Genomic DNA, 21,523 nt, shown 5'->3' on the forward strand with positions numbered 1-21,523 from the left:
AATGTCTATGAATGGGTGTATGAATAGGTCTTTTGTGGTCCTGTCATTTCCCAGGCACAAAGCCTTTGTAGCAAGGAAAATATTTTGGCCATTCATGTTTTTACTGTGTGATTTATAACATTGTCCCAATACCCTTTGTGAATTTAAAGTGCTGTGACCATGTTTTTCAGAAAGGAATGCTTAAATATAATATTCCCAGATCCTTGTGTGGGTTCTTAGATGAGGCTCTGATTCTGCAAATACTGATGTGGATGCTTTTAGTTAAATACAGGACTGAATTCTGGCAGAATCAGGGCCTAAATAAGCCACCATTTCAAAAATACCAGGTAGCTTCCAAGGACCATTGCAAGCCACAGAGCACAGAAGCAGGACTATGTCACATAGTCCTGCTGACTTCAGTGTGATTACTCCTGTGTTTAAAACACTTGTTGGATGACATCCTTTCTGAGACAGAAGAACAGGCTCCCTCTGCTTTAAATGAGAATTGATTCTTAAAAATGCAAAGCAAAAACCCAATGTGCATGCTTAGTTCTGTACACTTGATTTTGACTGCTGAAGGTAAATACATGTGGCTAATTTCTTCTTTGATGAAGCTTTAAATCTAAATGAACGCATCAGCTTTGGGCACGAGAAGGTCACGCAATAACATACTTTGCTAACTAGCCCCTTTACTCATAGATTGTCTAAACAAATAAAACCAAAACTGATGTATTTTTAGAATGCATTTTATTTTTTTAGAAATCACTTTAAGAAAAATAATGAAGTACCAAAAATGACAATTTTGAAGGCTATGGGTTTCTACAGAAGGTTAAAATAGAGTCAATATTGACCTTATACGCACATTACTGTGAAAGGGAAGAATATCTTATAATGCATAATGTGGCAGAGAACCTTCAAGTAAAAAGTGAAAGGACATTTCTTTGGATGCTTCAAATCAGAAGGTATTCTAAACTCACAGTTTAGGAAGTTATATCTCAGTCAAAGTTGAAGATGATTTAGCTAGGCCACATCTAAGCTGAGGTTCTCAAGAAAGGGGCAGTGTATAAGGTAAGTACAGCGATAGCCTTCATCTTTTTTACCTCTGACATTCTCTGGGGACACCTCAAAACCAGTTGATCCTGGATACAATCAGCAGCCAGAGGCTGTTAGGATGTAAAAATAGTGCTCCCCTTCCTCATACATACATGATAAAAGATCTACACAGAGGCTAAACTGATTTCCAGACCATCACAAATCAAATTTAGCAGGCCAAGGGTCTACAACAGCATAGCGAAGAATGGGGACAAGTGCTGCGCAAGAGGGTTAGAGCAATATGTCACTGAATACCACCTCAGAGTAAAGATTTCGGCTCAGTGGCTATAACAAAGTCTTTTAGTTTTACAGCTTATCTCTATCAGAAGCAGCAGTCTCCCAATTTCTCAGCTAGCACATAGCTAGATGTCATCAAATAGATCCTCTGGCTCACAAGTGTTTTCCAGTGTTTCGAGAGACATCGCATCCAGGGAATGCTTCTCCAATGTCTTCTGTGAGGCCAGAACAGGTCTGGAAAGGAAAGAAAGTTGAAACAAATTTAGATACAGATACAAACAATTCCAACATATACAGTGCCAAGGTAACCATTTAATAGTGTATTTTGAGCTTTTTATTGTAGGAGAAAAGTACTTTTTGTAAGGCCCAATTACTTGCTGATATGGCAATGGCAAAACAAACAGATGAACTTCAGGTTATAAATGTCAAGGCTTCAGCTATTTTGTTACAGTTTTTAGGACCCTGATAATGACTATTTCACCCACAATTTACACATGGAGAGCTAGAGAGAGCAGAACAAATGCAGAAAACATGCAAAGGATCTGCTCTTCTATTACTCCACAGGATAATGCTCTGTGAGTCTCTCTTTATTTTTCCCCTGGCACTAAGCATGTGTCTGTTGTTCACCAGTTTGACATGGAGGCATGTTGAAGAATCACACTAAATTGCCTCACAGGTAGAGATGCAAGCCTTTCTCCAAATGTAGAGCAGAAGAAAACAAAGGCAAATGAAGAAAATCCTTCCATAATGCATGAGTCCACATACTCGGGACCTTTCAAATCCCTGGCCTTCCCCTGTACATGTGTAATGTTTACATATGCTATAAATGTATACAAATAGGAGCACTTCCAATCCACTGATGTGCACGCTTGGGTGCAGGTTTGCCCTCATATCACTGGACACCTACCTGAAAACTGAAACTGAAAACGCCTGAAGACACCCATGACATGGAATAACATGCCACATTGCATCAATTTGTCCTGTTTAGCACTCCTTTAACTGTCCTCATGAAGGACATCAAGCCTAGAGAAGAGAAGGCTCAGAGGAGACTTTATAAGAGTCTTCCAAGGGGACCTACAAGAAACCTGGAAAGGGGCTTTTGACAGTGGCCTTTAGGGCAAGGGGGAATGGCTTTAAGATGAAAGAGGGGAGACTGAGATGAGATCTTAGGAACAAGTTCTTCCCTGTGAGGGTGGTGAGGCCCTGGCACAGGTTGCCCAGAGAAGCTGTGGCTGCCCCATCCCTGGCAGTGCTCAAAGCCAGATTGGACGGGGCTTGGAGCAACATGGTCTAGTGGAAGGTGTCCCTGCCCGTGGCAGCGGGTTGGAACTGGATGAGCTTTAAGGTTCCTTCCACCCCTAACCATTCCTTGATACGATTCTATGATATGATTTTGGACTGGTTGGAGTATCATAAGGGTGGATGGCTTTATGCCCAGGTATATTCCACTGGTGTAATCCTGACAGAATATGAAAAATCAGTATATTACCAAGGCAAACACATCAGCCACCAGGATGGGAAGAACTAGACAGAAATAATGGCAAGTGTTACTCTCAAATGCTGCCATATGAGGCCTTACTGCAATGAGGCATGCAAAAGCAATCTACTATCACTCCAGTTCTGCAAACCTTTTTACTTTCAACCTACTAGTGTGTTCAGATTAGAATTACTTTCTTTGAAAGTCTAACTATCTTCCTCTGTAAACTCTTATAAAACGCTTTCCTTCAGGTCTGAATAAATGATGTCCAAGCATTTTTTTCCTTCTGGTATGCAGTGACATTGAGACAGATGTGTGCCTCATCAGAAGTCACTTAGCCTAACCATGAAACAAACCTGTCAGAATCGAACCCTTAGCCACTGACTGCTCAGCAGGATAAGATCACTCCATGTTATTCTGATTGTTAACAATCAACTTATTTTACCCTAATTTATTTTTATTTTTTTAAAATATAGGTAGCCTTCAACAACACAGTGCGACACTCCAGTTTACTTATTGAAGGTGTGTTCTTTTCCTTTTTTAGGTCGATCTAAAGCATTCCAGCACTTTCTGAGTTTGAAAAGTAAGCCTGACAGTGCTTAAGCAATTTCAACAACAATCCTCTTTGGCTAAAATAACTGTTTTCAACACTAAACATGAGATCACATCTATAATCCAAACCACTGTTGAGTTTTAACATTACACAGCTAGAACTGTTAAGCTTCTGTGTTCTTGTAACAACATGGTCCTCATTTAATCTCCAAAAGCTGTAATAAAATGCCTGTGTGTAAGCCCAACTATACTTGCAAAGTAGAAGCATTAATCTCTTTACATGAAGTTCATAAGCAACTTAACTTAATTTTGGTTTTAAGACATGATGATTCCTGTTTGCATGGCAATTATTCATTAAATGCCAACAGCTTGCTTTGTGCTGTGCAATTATTTTGCATCTTGGATTCTCACTGATGCTGTACTACCATACCCTTATGCACAAGTGAGTTAATTTCTTTAAATTGCAGTGAGTTGTATATCCTCTCTTGCCAAAAAGCCTGTAAGCAAGGCATTCTTCTTGAAAGTTTATTCTTCTGCTGGATCACTTTTTTAAGTCTTGCCTTTTGGTAAACTTAAACTCCATTAACACATCTGGAGAACTGCTGACTATATAAGAGATCATTTCATATTTCCTGACATTTAGTTCCCTTCATAAATTGAGACAGAAGACCAGATCCACAGCTGGTGTCAATCACTGGAGTACTAATAATGCCAGGGGAACTCTGCTGACTTACACCAGCTGAGATTCTGGCCCAAGATTTGGAAGAAAGTGGTTACATTGCTTGATATTTCTTTCCACAGCTGAGTAGGAGCCATAGGAAACAGAAGACACGCAACACTGTATTACCTAACTAACCAACAGTGCAGAAATGCAAAGCCATGCAAGGTGATGGCTTTGCATAGCTTGGGAGAAAACACGACACCTCCTTTTGCAGCAGGACAGATGGACCAGTCCTGTTTGTTTCTTATGATGAGTTCACCCAGACCATAGAGAACATCTGCACACCACCACTCCTGCTGCCACAGCCAGCCAGTTCCACAAGATAATGTTTGTGAAGCAGTATGACATAGAAAACAGTCTCCTACATGACTACTACAAAAGACATAATTAAAAAGAGCTTCCTAATGGCAAATAGGCCAGGAAGCCTGGAGCAACCTGGTTTAGTGGAAGGTGCCCCTGCCCATGGCAGGGGTTGGAACTGGGTGAGCTTTAAGGTCCCTTCCAACCCAAACCAGTCTCGCATTCTATGAAAAAGACCAAAAAAGGTGTAGCCATGCTGAAGGAAAATCAGGTCAGAGGCTGCAACATCAGCACAACTGCTCATCTTGAGGTACTTCTTCCTGAAAATATGAAAGGTTCTTGCATTTAGCTATGCTCACATACCCAGCCCAGCACACTGTGGTTACGATTTTACTCAAGTTTTTGTTCTCAAGCAACTCCCACGGGATTTGAAAAGAGAAATATCCTTGCAAATTCACATAACTATAAAAGTTTCACAAGAAACTTTAGTAATCTAGGAGGCATCCTTGTGTCTTAGACCATTCCATGATTTCCCTCATTTTTTAGTAATTAAAATAAGCAGTTCCAACCAAAAGCTGGCATTTTATTAAAAGAGGGGACTTCAGCTCTCCCAGAAAACCTGTAGCAGAGTTTTAGGAAAAGGCTGAATTTCTCAGTGTGTCTATCTTTCCTTAGCTTGGTTTAATGGTTCATTTTTGCCATTAATCTGAAAAAAAAAACAAAGAAATGAAGGCTTAATAACCATGAGCAGGTATTAACAGAGGATATAATCTGATATATACTTTCTTTGGTATCATAAAAATAGGTGGCGGCAGCAGCTCATAAACAGAAAACTGGTAGTTATTAGAGCATTGACAGAGCAACAAAGGTGAGGCACCTCAAAAACTAATGAACGCTCGCATTGTGACTGATAGGGCAAAAGCTCAGAGCAACATTTGTGCTCCAGAGACAGTACTTTTAATCCACTCTGACAGAAAATCTTGTATTCTTTGATTTATCATCAGTCTGCTGTCTTGGCTGTATAAACATCGTTTTCACAGAAAGTCCTCAGAAGAGGGATACTCATCAGCCATGGTTATTAAGGAAGCATTATGAAAGGAGCTTTGAGTAAAGCTCATGGCTATATGTAAAACCTTGGCCTTGAATAACCAAGGCCCTGTGGTGTGAGCTCTTGGGAGACATCATATTAACTGCCTAAGGCTACTGGCCAAAAAGGAGGAAGTTCAACCATGAAAAGAAAAAGAAATTCTGTAATGGAGGAGGCAGAAAAGCATCTTACGTGAACAGATGCATCAAGAACACTATGTGCAGACAGATGTTTTTAAAGTTGAATATTAAAAAAGTAAGTAGACTAAATTGAAACAACATGTGAGTAAAGACATGAGGATATTCCTCTTTACTGATATGCTACAATGACTATAATGTAAGGTGAATTATACAAGTATTTTTATTTTTAATTCAGTTTAAAATGGAAAATAAAACTCATTAATTTGGTTTAGGCTTTCACAGTATTACGAGTATTCAACTTCCAGATATAGCCTACTCTGGCATTTATTCCTAGAAATAATAAGAAAACAAACACATATATTTCTAACTGATCTTGCAAAATGTAAACCCCTGCAAGCCATGAAGAACTTGCTGGATACAATCACCTTCATGGCCTGAAATCACAGTTGATCGACTTTTGCTTTTGTTATGTTAATGAAGAAACTGAAATTATTTTGGCCACTTTCAATCTGTGGAAAAACCTGTGGTGTCAGAGATAATCAGAGCCCCAACACAAATTCACAGGGGCTCGAGAAAAATACTCAAGAGCTGAAAAGAACAATTTATCACTTAAGGGTTATTGTCTCCATCCATCTTAGAGAACCTTCTATATGTGGCATTTTTCTACGCTCAGTGTATTAAACAAACAGTCTAGTCTCAGTTAAAGTCAGCAGACAGACAATGATGATGATGATAATAATAATTATTATTATTCTTAATAATGGTAAGTTTGTTCAATTACACATTTAATGAAGAATATTTTCAATGCTGCAAAACAAACTGAATGTTCATCCAGGGAATCAATGTTCCTCAATAAGCTTCCACCTCTGGCTGAAAGACAAGCTGCAACTGCACCTGCATTCATCACAGCCACTGTGCGGTAAGGTAAGTCTGGAATTCCCTCAATAAACAAAACCTAAAGCAAAACATCAAAACACAGGACAACCGCTAAACACTATCTTAAACTCTTGCAAGCGCCACTCTTTGTTCTCTAGAACTAAGAACTATCAAATGGGGGATAATTTTGATTTATGCCTATATAAGTGGTTTGGTTCTTTTCTTCACACGTCCCTCGAATCCTTCAGAGGAAGAAAAGCGAACTGGGAATCCCTTAAATATCACAGACATTGATAAAGTGATTGTAGCAAGGACAGACTTGCAAACGAATCTGCTACACTGAGAAGATACTCATATATCTCTTACTGATATAACTTTCAATATTGATACAACTTCCAATGACTGGTCTACATCACTTCTCAACATTATTAGTCACTCACTGTTTATTTACTCCTATGAAATAGATGGTCTACAGATCCTCAGAAACCATACCTAATGTCTAAAATGGCTGCACAGACCACACATCATGCAAATGAACAATGCTGACACTACTTTTTTAGGGACTTGTATCTGTTCAGTTGCAAACTCCCAATTAACATCAGTTGGCATAGGTGCAGGACCTTATCTAAAAAGAACACTCTGGTTTAGCAATATAAATATAGTCTTGGATCTTTTAATCTGATCAAACACACTTGCATATGCTTACTAACAAAGACCTACTTAAAAACGTAGTAATAGATGTCACTTCTAAGGAAAAGCTTAAACCATGTTTGTTTTAGAGAAGTGGCACACATTTCTGTGGCTCATTTCCACTTCAACTCTTTCTTTCTTAAACAAACTAGACGACATTCACTTTGAGGAACATACTAGCACCACTGCCTTCACTGGGGAAAAAACACAAGTCTCATAATCATAACTACAAGACTATATAGTAAAGGAAAACTTAAGTTTGTTTAAGAATTTTGTCAAGGTCTTTCATAAATCTAGCACATTGCAAATTTATTGGCAAATGCTAGAAGCCATTTCTCATAGAGATTAAGTGCTATTGATCATATATACATTTATAAAACACCAGCACTGGCTAAATTGTGTCATAAGCCTTTTCCAGGCCGTCAAACCCTGAAGCTGCTTTCTCTCCCTAACCCTTTCTTATCTCCTCAGGGTGATCATAAACAGTAGCCAGAGGCTTACAGGGACAAATAAAAATCCCTTAGCCAATTTTTCACAGAGGAAATGTGTGTCCTCGTGCTCCTCCATCTGTACCCCTGAGGATAGGCTGGAGTGGTGGACGGACAGGTTTTCCATCTGAAAAAAACACGCTGAATCAAATCACAAAAATAAGAGCATTTAACTGGAGGAAAGTCCAGCAATCCTAAAACTTAGATAGTGCTTCAGATATTTCACATCTTTTCCACTCCTTTTGCAGCACTGAGGCTCTGAGTGGCTGTTTAAATCCTAATGATTTCAACAGAGGCTAACAAAGGGTGCCCACAAAGAAGACGGAGATTGTCTTTTTACAGGAAGTCACATGAAAAAGATGAACGGTGATGAACACAGGTTACTGCTGGGGAGATTCAGACTGGACACAAGAGGAAATTTTTCCACAATGAGAACAACCAGCCATTAGAATATTCTCCCCAGGGAAGTGGTGGATTCTTTTAAGATTCAGCTGGACAGGGTGCTGGGAGATCTAGCCTAGGTCATGCTAGGTCAACCTGGTCTAGTGGAAGGTGTCTCTACCCATGGCAGGGGTTTGGAACCAGCTTACCTTTAAAGTCCCTTCCAACCCAAACCATCTTGTGATCCTGTGTTTCTATGCTTTGCCAAGAAAGGTTGGACCAGATGACCATTGAGGTCCCTTCCAGCCTCCTATGCTATGATTCTATGAAAGCCTCCTGAACCACAGTTTCAGCCCGCAACCTACAACTTCACAAATTAATAAAATTTAAATTATTCTTAAAGAAAAATGGATTAGTCCAGTGATCATATGAAGAAAAGTTCCTTCTTAATACTAGACCAGGGTACTCAGATGTCATAGAATCACAGACTGGTTTGGGTTGGAAAGGGCCTTAAAGCTCATCCAGTTCCAAACACCTGCCATGGGCAAGGACACCTTCCACTAGAGCAGGTTGCTCCAAGCCCCGTCCAACCTGGCCTTGAACACTGTCAGGGATGGGGCAGCCACAGCTTCTCTGGGCAACCTGTGCCAGGGCCTCACCACCCTCACAGGGAAGAACTTTTCCCTACTGCCTTTGCTAAAATACTAGGTATGGCTAAAAACATCCTGCTCTCAGAAGGCTGTAGGAGAATCCATGGATGTAATACTAAAAATGATCTTTTAAAAACATCCTGTGACTGAATAAGCAAATTTTTTCTCTCTGTTGAACAATTTGTACATGTATACCTGTGCACCAGCAGAAACTTATTACTGCCCAGATTACCTGTTTATCCACAGATCTGTTCAGTAGGTTTTGGATCATTCACTTTAATTAGCTTATTGCAAGAAAACCACTTTGGATCATTAAAGTATGTGGATATGAATTACATATTTTTTAATGACACAATGCACTTACAGTAGCAGTGAGTTCTTTATAGATCTGGAAGCATTGAATTGAATAAACTGAGAGCAGGTTTCAATTTACAAGTTAAGGTAGAGCAGATAAAGTGTAACAAGCTTTCCCCTGCCCTCTAATAGATCTCTAATAGGTCTCTATTGTATATAAAATTGTTTTAGTATCAAGAATTGTGCTTTCCTTTCTGCTGTCTTTTAACTCCCATTGAACCTCCCCTATGTTCCTCCTGTCCCCTCCCCAGCCACAGATCTAAATTCATTCATACTTTTCTGAAATAAGATCAAACCTTTGATATTTAAGATCAAGTACCTGCCTGGTGACACCTGTGGGAGCTGAAACATGTTCAAACAGCAGCACAAAAACCAAAACAAAACAAAAAAGAAGGGTCAACAGCATATTGAGCCTACCTTTGATAACATAAGGAAAAAGGTAAGAATAGGTAGAGTTGGCTGAGACAGAACAGAGCGGGACACTGAAACAGACTGTTTTCTGGCTAAAACTGAAGTTTTTCTCCTCTGCATTTTCATCATACTTTACCCATCATACCATATCCATCTCCTCACCCAGGGTAGAGAACAGACATCGGCTTTGTCCACCTAAAGCTAACTCATTCCTTACTTTGGGGTGCATGAAGCAAATGAATGTGGGCCAAAGAGCCTGCTCTGCCTCCTTCTTAACTTCTTAACTCACTGATAATACTTCTTTTTACTTCAGACATGTCATTGAGATGCTTTAACAATTTTCCTTTTAGAGATCAAAATGTCTATTTGGTGGAGTAAAGAAGCCACTTTCAAATTACATTTTCTATTATTATATGAAGCAGGAATCATCTGCAGCTCATGATGAAATTGCTGTAAGACAGCCTGTATAGCAGGCTTCAAAAGTAATTTTTTCTCCTTCAAAACCCCGACTGCTCTCCATCCATTTGTGCTCCCAGGGTCTGCCTAAGCAGCAATATCTGCAGTAAGTACTTTACTAGTAGCATTTAACAATAGACCAAATAGCTAAGTCATTACTTATTGGGCAAATGCTGCAAAAGAGCCTAGACTGTAAGATTTTTAAGAAAGATTGTACTACCTTCAAAACCAACAAAACCCCAACTAGCTGAAAGGACAGGACTGGCCTTGAGTATTGCTTTCACAAAAATTCTTACATAAAGCAAGTTTTTCTTCCTAATAGCCCTCTATTTTTTTATTTTCATAAATGGTTAAATTCACAGAAAGATTCTTTAGCCATTAAATTTCAGAGATTTCCTTTTCTGGCAGAACAATTTGCATACATGTTGTACGAGGATCAAGGGTACAACATGTACCCTTGCTTACTCATGCACACATGGACCTCCCCCAGCATTATGGTAATGAAGGTCAGAGACTTTATTGGTGTTAATTAGCACCAGTCACACTTCAACCAGTTGTGATTGTGCTGGAATTGCTGCAGGTCTGTCCCCAAAGGTGGCAGGGAGGGGACCCCACAACGGTCACCAGTCAAGTCCTGTCTCTTTGTTAGCATGCTACCCATCTTGGTTTTGAGAAAGGAACTGAAGATGCCCCATGGACAGGAGTGACAAGACACAAATTAATGAGCACAGCAAGCTGAAACACAGCAACAGCTTTGATTTTAAATGGAAATTTCTGATTACTACCTTTCCATCAATACAGGTGCAGTTTCAGGGACCACATGCTCCCTCTAGAAGATGTTTCTTCTCAGGCTTCAGGCTTTCAGAGGCACTTAGTCAATCAGGAAATTAAGAGAGGGGTCTTGGATAGACTTCAGGCACCTGAGGCTGGACTATCAGGCTCATCCAGACTACTAACCAGATGCACAAATGCAACCATGAGAATATGTAGTACTAGTGTCACACAACCAAGCTGCTTTGGTCTGTCATGCCACTGTGCTCACCACCCTTACCTTGAGACATCCAAGCCTGCTCAGTACCTGTCTTACTTGGCACTAATCATGGACACCTGCAAGTTTTATTTCACTTGCAGCCTGACAAAAAAAACAATCAGTCAGCAATTTTGGTCACTATGTCCTGCACTGGGCTGAAATCAGTGCCTTCCTGTGATGAAGAAAAGGACCATGTCAGCCAGTCTAGAACAGGTAATGAGAAAGATAATTTACCAGGCACCTAAAACATGGGATCAGTTCTCCTTGAGTCCAACAGCCCCCAAGAACAGATGTTCTTTGAAGAGTACAAGTGTTTTTCCAGCCTCCAACCATTGCAGCTCAGGGGCTTTCTGAGCCAGGGTTAATTTTTGTGTTTTCAGTAACATTCAGTACCTTTATTTTTCACAAAATGGGTCCTGTGACCCCATGAGCCCATGCAAACTTCTATTATTCCCAAAACGTTGAAGGATCTCCACAGGTAATACACTGGAATAGGAAAAACACACAGAAAACATAGAATACAATGAAAAGGGAAGAAAACACGACAAAATTGATTAAATACCAATATATAGTAATTTTCTTTGGAAAGCCATTTCAGTTCCACAGCCTAAGTCAGATTTTATCTCCTGTTGTGATATATTAGTATAAATCTGAAGTACCTCCACCAAAGTCTACTTGGTCTAGCTCAAATCAGCATTCAAACCACAAACTTATTAAAGTTAATCCACAGAGAGCATTCCTAATTGTGCCGGTGCTGCACCACTGATGAATTTAGATAGTTTGCCTTTTTCTGAATTTCAGCACTGTGCTCTAAAGGATTTTTTTATCTAACAAATGCATTAACAAAAAATGGAGCACCCTACAGGTGGGACTTTATTACGAGAAGGTGGATTTCAATCAGAGTAGAATAATCATGCTGTGCATGTGAAACAGATGCTGCCTGTGTAAAACAAGCCAGTGTGCTATACAGATGAATCACTGAAAATGCAATTACACCTGCATCTTGGGTTATTGCTAACAGGTCCACTTATTAGAAACCTGTCTGGTTTCATCCACATTACAGTACTGGGAAACAGGAAAAGGATAATGCACATTTTTCAAGTACACCTCCTTGCCTGATGTCTCCATTTTCTCTTTCCAGAGGAAAAATAAGAGCCGATAGTAGATTTATAGTCCAACATTGCAGGGAAGTCACTGCCTTCTGTTAATTAACATTGTGACAGTTTCAACATTTTGAATCTTAATTCTGTCTGAAATAGGGATTTTTTCAAAAGAGAGAGGGAGAAAAAGTGAAAGAGCGAGGCAGAGGAGTTCTCATTTGAAGCACAGCACATAACTGTCTCAGCCCTGGCATAAATTCTCATGATCAAAATTAGCAGTTCAAATAGTACACAGGGATGCAAACAATTTAAAAGACCTAGTCGTTTAAAAAGCTTTTTTTTTTTTTTTTAAGCAGTATTTTGAATAAAAATGGTTGTTTGAAAAGCTTCCCAATAAATCTGGCAGGCAGAAAGCATTTGTTGTGTCAATAGGAAAAAAAACCCCAAAGAATATTTCAGAATTCAGCCTGAAGCCTGGATTTTCCGTTCAAGCTTAGCTTAGCTCTCCTTTTAATAAAATCAGCTTCTCTCAGAGTAGAGTTAGGCTAAGTCATTGGCACTTTTTAAGTGACTGCACATGGGATTGCCAAAGCTCTTCAGGTCTGAGGACTCACATCAGGGGCAACAAGTTCCAGTGAAAGCTGGAACTTTCACTTGTTCCAGCACAGTGCAGGGTGAGCTGCAATCCTCTCCATGACATTGCTGGCATGCAGCCCTCCTAATCCTCCAGCGAATCTTCCAAAGAGTTTTATTGCTAACAATAGGCAGCATAACAATTGACTGTATTGTACATGAACATATATATTCTTGCCTGTTATAGGTCTGGTCATAAAAGATGGGAGTTTCCCACTGGCTTTACCTTGCTTTGTATAGGTTCTTTGTACACAACACACTAACACCAGCCTCCCAAGACTTAGCAGGAGGTCAGTAGTCCGTATTTTTAACCTACTTGCTTTCCCCCCACCCCCAGACATGTCTGAACTCACAAGCAAGATAGCAGTCAAAAGTATAGAGCCATCTTATTGCTTTTAATCTTTTAAAACTAATCACAGAACAAAACCCAAACAAACAAGACTGTCCTGGTTGTGTGTGCTACTGCTGTTTGACATAAACCAGAAGCAAGGAAACAAACACTAAGTACATCCTACTCACTGGTTAGGTTTCAGTGGTGACATTTGTGTGTTTACTCTGCAATTGCTTTCGCGTTGTTCTGTCAGATACATAGCATTCATTGTAAATGTCTGTCTCAATGCAAAAAGAATTCAACAGAATCAATATAGAAATTAATAGGTGATGACATATTGATTCTATTCACATTTTTTTAAACTATGAAAACATTTTAAAGAAACATTAATGAAATAATTCATATCAATCCCTGCAAAAATCATGATGAAAGATAGATATAGTAAGTAACAAAGCAGCAAACCGAGAAGGCTGTTTAACTCTGTGGCTGTTTTAATAACCAACATAACCCTTAAAATAATTTATTGATCAGCTTTCCACCAGCTGCTATGAGATGAGGAACCTATTCTACATTTTCATACCCAGTAGTGGTAATTGTAATAAGATATTCAGGCAAGAGTAATAAAGCTCATTCTAAATCTGGTGGGGACCGATGAAAGCAATTATGGTGAGGGCTTGGTACTGTCAAACTGTCAAGTTTCAAGCTTAACGTAATTCCTTAGAGTTTAAGCTTTCTCTATTCTAGAAGAAAAAGACTGAAAGCCTTTTTTTCTGTAGAGAATGCAATGAGACCAAGGAAACAGATTTTTAAATGCAGAATGCCAAAACGCTATATAAAGCACCAATAAAATTGTATGCCATGTCACAGCAATCCTTCAGGAAGGGACCTGTCTTGCACTCTTGGATATTACCAGTGCAAAAATATGACAAGGGCCTTGAGGGCCTTGGTGGGGTGGGGTGTGAGAAATTTCAGAGGTCTAGGAAGCACATTCGTTTATATTTTATCAATTATTTCTGGTTTTCTAGGGTAGAGACATGTTCCATTGTGGAGGAAACAATGAAATAATATAACAGAATAGTGAGTCATTAGGTTGAGCCTGAATACTGCTGTTTATCAGCAGAAATTATTCTGCCCGAAGTCTTTCCTACAGCTGCTTGCAAAACTAGCACTGAGGCTAATGCCCTACATACACGCTTCCAAGTTGCACAAGCTTTGTGTTTATAAAAACCATAGAACTACCAAAATAAGATGCATCCTATGTCCTATCTATATGAAAGTAAAGTATGGCAGGGACAGTGGCATAGAATATCACAGAATATCTCAAGTTGGAAGGGACCCATAAGGATCATCGAGTCCAAACCCCTGCTCCTTGCAGGACAAACTAAAACTGACCATCTGACTAAGAGTCATCCAGATGCTCCTTCATCTCTATACATCAAATCAGTCTTCAGCTCCTCAGCTGAAGCTCCCTGTGATGCTCAAATTCATGCTGAAAGATGTCTGGATGCACCAGGAGGCAGCTCTTTCACAGAAGACAGTAATCACTTTACCTGTTTAAGCATTCCATGAAACAACAACTGCCAGTCAATAGTGAACCTGAACTGGAGTTGAACAGCTTGCATAGCAGGCAGTGAGTAGACAGCAACAAATAATGATACATGAAGTCAATTCCAGTGGAAAAAATACTCCACTTTGATTTGTGTTTTACTTCTACAGGTTGCCCAAAGAAGCTGTGGCATTGGTCACAGCCAGGTTGGACAGGGCTTGGATCAACCTGGTCTAGTGGAAGGTGTCCCTGCAACAAACATCAACTTTCTTCTGCTAGCCAAAAAAATTCCAACAACAAAAAAAGTACTGTGTTAATCTACATCCTCAGAGACTATTTAGGGAATGAATTAAAACTAAGTTGTCCCCAGGCACAAGGCGTACAGTGCAGTAAATAAGAAAGCAACTGATGTGCCTAGTATTGTTTGCTGCTCAAAGATAAGATGACTATACCTACAGAAAGGAAGGATGTTCATACTTAAACTACTTCTGTTCTTCCCTGTACAATAGTTTAATGAACAGATAGGCAGGCACATTTAACTGACTCTCAGTTCGTAACAGGAAGTGCCCAACAGACAGAAGAAAGTGTTGGTAGACAGACAACATACAAATCTTGAAACTCTCATTTAATTACTAAAGACGCTGCAAAACCAAGGCAGAAAGAAATACTTGTGCTCCGAGATGGAATTTGTATAGCAAGATATTTGCTTCCTTAGAGCATCCTAGATCTGTTCCCAGCATCACAAAAATGAGCAGATTCAGAAGGCTTGGAGTTGGACTGGAGGCTTGTCATAACCACTCAGTTCTTCTCAAAAAGAGAGCCTTTAACCATCAGAAAGTTATGAAAGGATATACTTCTAAGTTTTCTGCATTACTGCTTTCAGAAATGAGAGTGGAAAAAACACAGCCATCCCTCTTTTACAGGGTGAGATGAAAAGTGGGATTAACATGAACACTCAGGACAATTCTTTTGAAGTTTGGATCAAAAAAAGGAATGACACCTTGGGGGCAGAGACAGAGGAAGGGAAAGTACTACTTTCTCATATCAAGTCATTCATTCTCAGCTCTTCTGTGTGTTTATTCTGTGTCAGTAATCACAAATTAGACAACAAAAGTGTGATAAAACTAACTATTCCTAGAAAGCACTTCTTATAGACGATGCTTAATTCAGAGGTGTGGGGATTTTTCCTTTTAATCATTGGCTGAAAATACAAAATCCTAGTGAAACTGTCTCTGGTGAGCAATCCAGATCAATATGAGGCAAACAGCTAGAATTAAATCAATAGAGTGAATAATGAATCCAAAGACACTCCTGTTCAAAGCAAAGAACCCAAGTGATTCAAATTCCCTCTTAGATACTGTCCTGCCTCACAAGACCTGACTGGCCTCCACAAGGCTTGAAACTCATGAACCACTGTGCTTGCACCAGCATCATCACACCCATCCCTTTCTTCACTGCTAGTATGTGTGAATATGAAAAACTGAAGTGTAACAAACTCAGGTGAGGGAGAGAAACATATGGGTCTCCTGATGGCCACTCAAAGCAACTCAAGTTTGGACAAAAATCACATTCGCGGAGAGGCTGTCACTGTCAGACTGAAGGTGGCTGCTGGAGAGAGGCAAGCCAATGTCATGCTGTGTAGTAAAAGCAAGTTGTTATTGGCACAGTTTTGAACAGTCACATTGCACATGTGTGTCTAAGCCACAGTGACTTATGCAGCTTGTCCCAAATGAGTGCCAAAACCACCTATTTACCCATCATGCCTCTCCATGCACTTAATTTTTGCTTCCACCCTCACTATCCAGCAATCCAAATGGCAAAATCCAAGTGCTGCGTCTGACAGGAACAGGAACACAGCACCTGGCTGGCATAAACCTAGCGTAGGTCCAAATCAGGAGAAGGTGGACCTGGGCCAGCTGCAGAACAGGCAGCTTTTGGTGGCAGGAATGGTTTTCAAAGTTTATGTACACCACACTCTAGCAGAACTTCCAATGGATGATGTATTGCTACCCTTTCTAAATGTGGACTCCCTTAATGGAGAAGCAAGTCCCAGAATCACTACAGGGTTTGCAGAGTTAATATGTTTATAGTCCTTCTTTGTGCCATAAGAAATTAAGATAATCTTCTGAAAAGAAAAATATAAAAAATCAAAATCAGAAAATAAAGAAAATCAAGATCAAAAATAAAAAAAAAATCAAAAAATATAAAAAAAATCAAAAAACCAATTCTGTGGTGGGTTGACCCTGGCTGGAGGCACAAAAGCTGCTCCATCACTGCTCTGCTCAGCTGGACAGGGTAGAGCAAATATCACTAAAGGCTTGTGGGTTGAGATAAGGGCAGGGAGAGATCACTCACCAGTTGCCATCATGGGCGAAACAGACTTGATTTGGGGCAATTAGTTTATAACTGATCAAACCAAAGTGGGCTAGTGAGAAATAAAACCAAATCTTCAAACACTTTCCTCCCACCCCTCCATTCTTCCTGGGCTCAACATCACTCCCAAATTCTCCACTTCCTCCCTGCAGCAGTGCAGGGGAAGAGGGAATGGGGGTTGTGGTCAGTTCATCACATGTTGTCTCTGCTCCCTGGGGGAGGACTCCTCACACTCTTCACCTGCTCCAGCGTGGGCTCCTCTCTCCACAGGGCAACAGGTCCTGCTCCAGCACAGGCTTCCCACAGGGTCACAGGCTCCTCTGGGCATTCTGTTGCTCCAGCATGGGGCCGTCCATGGGCTGCAGGTGGATATCTGCTCCACCGCGGACCTCCACAGGCTGCAGGTGGATTGTCTGCTGCACTGTGGACCACCATGAGCTGCAGGGGCACAGCCTGCCTCATCATGGTCTGCACCACGAGCTGCAGGGGAACCTCTGCTCCAGTGTCTGGAGCACCTCCTCCCTCCTTCTGCACTGGGGTCTGCAGGGCTGTTTCTCACATATGCTCTCTTGTCCCCTCCAGCTGTTGTTCCCCAGCAGGCTTTTTTTTCCCTTTCTTAAACACATTACCCCAGAGGTGCCGCCACTGTTGCTGATGGGCTCGGCCTTGGCCAGCAGTAGGTCCGTCTTGGATCCAGCTGCATTGGGTCCATCAGACATGGGGGAAGCTCCTAGAAGACCTTGCCATGCAAACCCAATACACACCCCTAGCAAGGAGAATGTCAGCCCTTGCACAAAGATTTGTCAGGATGTCTGTAGAAAAGACTAGTGGGAAATGTCATAGACAAGAGTCCTGATAAGACTGCTGTTACTGCAAAACCTCTCAATGGTAAGTAATGCATGCTGCACTAACAACTGTTTTTCACGGCCAGATTCCAACCCTACCATTCAAGGGAAAAATAAAACAACCTTTAAAAGGAGATCTGGAAAGAAGACTCTTCCAACGCACCTTGAAGTCAGTTTACTAAGAACTGCCCAGCCACCCTTGCAGCCTCCAGCAGTGATTGCATCTTGCAATATCCTACCTCCATATGAAGTCAAAGGAAATAACTGTGGTCCACAGACCCCTGAACTTGTTCCCTACATGACAGCTATTCAGGGAGCTCTGTAGCACCAAGGCTGTATTTTAAAGCCTGTAAATCTCACAATATTTGAAATTGGAGGCTATTGAGCAAATTTCATAAGGATATGTTTTGCCAGCCCTCCTTGGAATAATCTTTGTCTATGAAGCTGTATAGCCAGTTGGGAATTTTCTGGCTATGTTTTTCAGCCAAATCAAAGATACATATTAAATATACATTGAGGTTAATTTTAAAAAACATTGGGAAACTGGGGCTTTAGGTTCATAAACCAATGACCTAATCATACTCACCCACATACAGCATATTTCCTACTCATGTCAGATAAAATGGCTAACAACCTTTACTGCCATTCCTGAAATTTGTTGTGCAATGTTCCCGTCACCAGTGGTACTCTGCTCTTGCTTAGACATGACTTTTTTAGAGACTAAACCACATACATTGTCAGAAAGTCATTAGGTCTCCCTCAAATTTATATCTCTAATTTTTGGGAAGAGACGTTAAAAAAGGCTTACAAACCAGAATGGTATGTGGCACTGTTCAGCATAATCATAAAAACACAGACTAGGTTGGGCTGGAACGAACTTTAAATCTCATCTAGTTCCAACCTCCTGCCACGCGCAGGGACACATTCCACTAGACCAGGTTGCTCCAAGCCCTGTCTAACCTGGCCTACTTCCAAACCTTACATCCAGTATTAAGGAATACTGCAACATGATGCAGCTGGGCCAGACATGGTCTGATCTGCAGGGGACAAAGAAATGACACAGGACTTCATTTGGTGAAGCGCATGCATCTTCCTCAGTTGCAGAACTGGAACTGTTACCAATGCCCAATATCAGCCTCCCTTGTCTCCTGTGCCACTCACGTGTGATTCTTGATGGGTCTGAAGATGACCTAGAAGAACGTAATGGCAACTAACCATTTTTGTAGTAAAATTAATGTTTTCAGCTCTTGGTATTTTCAAGAAGTGAAATGCAGATTATACTCTCCTTTGCACCTGAGCTTTTAAAAGTGTCCTCCCCACAGCAGAACAAAGCCATTAATATTTCCCTTTTAAAATATACCAGATACATCACCATACAGTGGGAACTGCAGAATACACGAAGGAAAGGCAGACTGTATTTTTTATGTTGCAAGACAAAAAATACAGATAGTAAGAACCAAATTAAACTTGGTTTTGAAGGGTCTTGTCAGAGAAGAAAACAGATCAGTTACTCTGTTTGCTTCTATGGCAGGACAGTCTTTACTCCTAGCTTTTTCAGTTTCTGTCATATAGCTGAACTCGCAGCTACATTTATTTCTGGGTGAATATACTACAGAGAGTCTGTAGGTAAACATTAAACCAATAACTGCAAGGCAAATGAAAAGCCTTTTCTGAAATGATCTTTTACTTGAAGCTTATTGTTTCAGTACATTCATCAGTTAGGTTGAATTTCTGTGCTGCTGGAAACATACTAATAACACCAAATGATCAAACATGCCTTTCTGTATGTATTTGTATGTTAAAGGAGCATTTAAGGAATATTCAATGGAGCAAGTCCACTGATCTTAACAGCTACGGCTCTAAACCGAATGGAAAATTCTAACACAACTACAGTTACCTCAATAAAAGACAAGTAAAAATAACTTTGCATATGTTTATCACAGCAATTCATCCTTACATGCTATTTTTCAGCTCAAACAGTTAATTTTAGAACAGAGAAGAGTGTATCTTGGTATCTGTCAAGATAAACACTTGTGACATACAGTGCAGAGTAGATAATCCAAAATGACAAAATTGATTTTGGGAAATGACATTCACTAACACAGCTAATGGTGAGTAATTCCAGGTTGGGATTTACCAGATTTGATTTGAACCATAAACTATATCTTGGTTTACAGCTGTATGGAATAATACTTTAATGCGACTGTGGCAAATATCCCATGTTAAAAAAAAAAAAAAAAATCATTCTAAAGACATAACTATTTCCTTGGACTAGTAAACAGTGTCTCATTGTACTGATGACATTGTAAGAAATGCAGGCTTTTGATTAAGGGGATTATCATTGAAATAAACGCAGATCACATTTTAAACTCAGTTGGATTAGTTGGTGCTAATTTTCCATAATGGTATCATGTTGGTTGTATTTCCTATAGCTTGATTTTTCATAGAAGCATTTCACGGAATGATTAGGATCTCCTGTTCACAGACAATCCTTCACTTCTGCTTTCCCCTCCCTATACACCTTCTCTGTATGGCGCATGGATGATCACAAACATCTCAGTCAGTGACAGGCAGGAAATGCCTTGGGAAATGTGACTGCCTTTATCGCAGACCCAAGGACTAAGCAGTTTCACCTCCTTTCCATCCACGCTCTCCATGCACAGCTGAAATCCAATGCTGTCAGTGTGCACGAGCATTAATTTTTCAGCACCCAGCATGAAATAATCAATAGACTGATTTTATAAGGATTCCTGTAAAGGAACAAATGTTCTTCCCTATTCCTCCTGGTTTTGGTGTACATACCTAATTTTTTTTATGTCCTCCCCTTTGATACTGTTTTCTACATTACAGTCCTTTACTGTTGGTGCACAAACAGCTGAGCCAGGATTACTAACTTCTCTGACTCTGGACTTTGCCAAGAGTGTGAGAGCCTAGCATGAAGAAGCAGTTCAGTGATCCAAGTTCCTGTTGCCTAATCAGCCCTTTCACCCCAGCCAGGAGGCAGTCATGCCTCTGCTGTGGTTTTGCAAAAAACCCCATGAATTATATGGCAGTACAATGAACTATCAATTACTGACCCAATTTGCAATGCTGGGAATCAAATCCCAAAGAATCTAAATGATCAAAGAATAATCGTAGGTTGCAAATTTTATTGCCGTATTTTTACTGGAACGCAATTTACTCCTCCTAAAATCATCTGCATTAACAGAATACTTGCATGGTCTGGAGTAGTTTAAACAAAACCTCATTTCACAATTCAACATTTCAAGGAAATTAGCCAAGTAATAAGACAAAGCATTTTCTTAAGAGTATCAGAAAAAGTAGAAAAAGTTTTGAAAAGTCAACTTTTGTCCCTGAAGTCTTAAACTTCAGAAATCAAGCTTATTTTTTCTTGATAATGAAAGGCATTTGTGATGGATTTTACAATTAAGTGAATGAAAATTGCTATAGACTATGTAAAGGATTGTCAAACCAGTGTAAAGAATTCACTGTTACATCAAACCTGTCATTAAATGTCTTGTGCATTTAGCCACAGGCATTAGAAAAGAAATAACATTTTAAGCTGAAAGAAAACCACTCAACCAGAAGATAAGGAATTAAGTTAACCTACAGAAAAAAATGTGAAGGTAATAAACCAGCTAAGGGGATGCATACAGCACAGTGTATATGCAGCAATGGAAACAGCACCTGGCTTTCATTGTTACTTTCCACTCTATATCCTGTTGATGCATTGATGCAAGCATGAACTTGCACTCACATTGGCATAAGTGAGGG

The 21,523-nt window shown here is 40.1% G+C and overlaps 1 protein-coding gene across 6 annotated transcripts in view; it reads right to left on the reverse strand.

Annotated features, from left to right (window-relative positions):
- Positions 1-709: 709 nt before the first annotated feature.
- The window catches only part of XRCC4 (X-ray repair cross complementing 4), a 182,140-nt gene continuing 161,326 nt past the window's right edge, over positions 710-21,523 (reverse strand). For 5 of the 6 annotated variants that reach the window (XM_030511449.1, XM_030511446.1, XM_030511455.1 and 2 more), the window contains one exon: positions 710-1,542. In XM_030511449.1, the coding sequence (XP_030367309.1) occupies positions 1,394-1,542 (149 nt within the window). In that variant the 3' untranslated portion in view covers positions 710-1,393. Of the gene's footprint in view, positions 1,543-11,314; positions 11,408-21,523 lie in introns of all 6 variants that reach the window. The other variant, XM_030511447.1, reaches the window with a different exon arrangement.

Source organism: Strigops habroptila, chromosome Z (genome assembly GCF_004027225.2).
Source record: "Strigops habroptila isolate Jane chromosome Z, bStrHab1.2.pri, whole genome shotgun sequence".
Lineage (NCBI taxonomy): Eukaryota > Metazoa > Chordata > Aves > Psittaciformes > Psittacidae > Strigops > Strigops habroptila.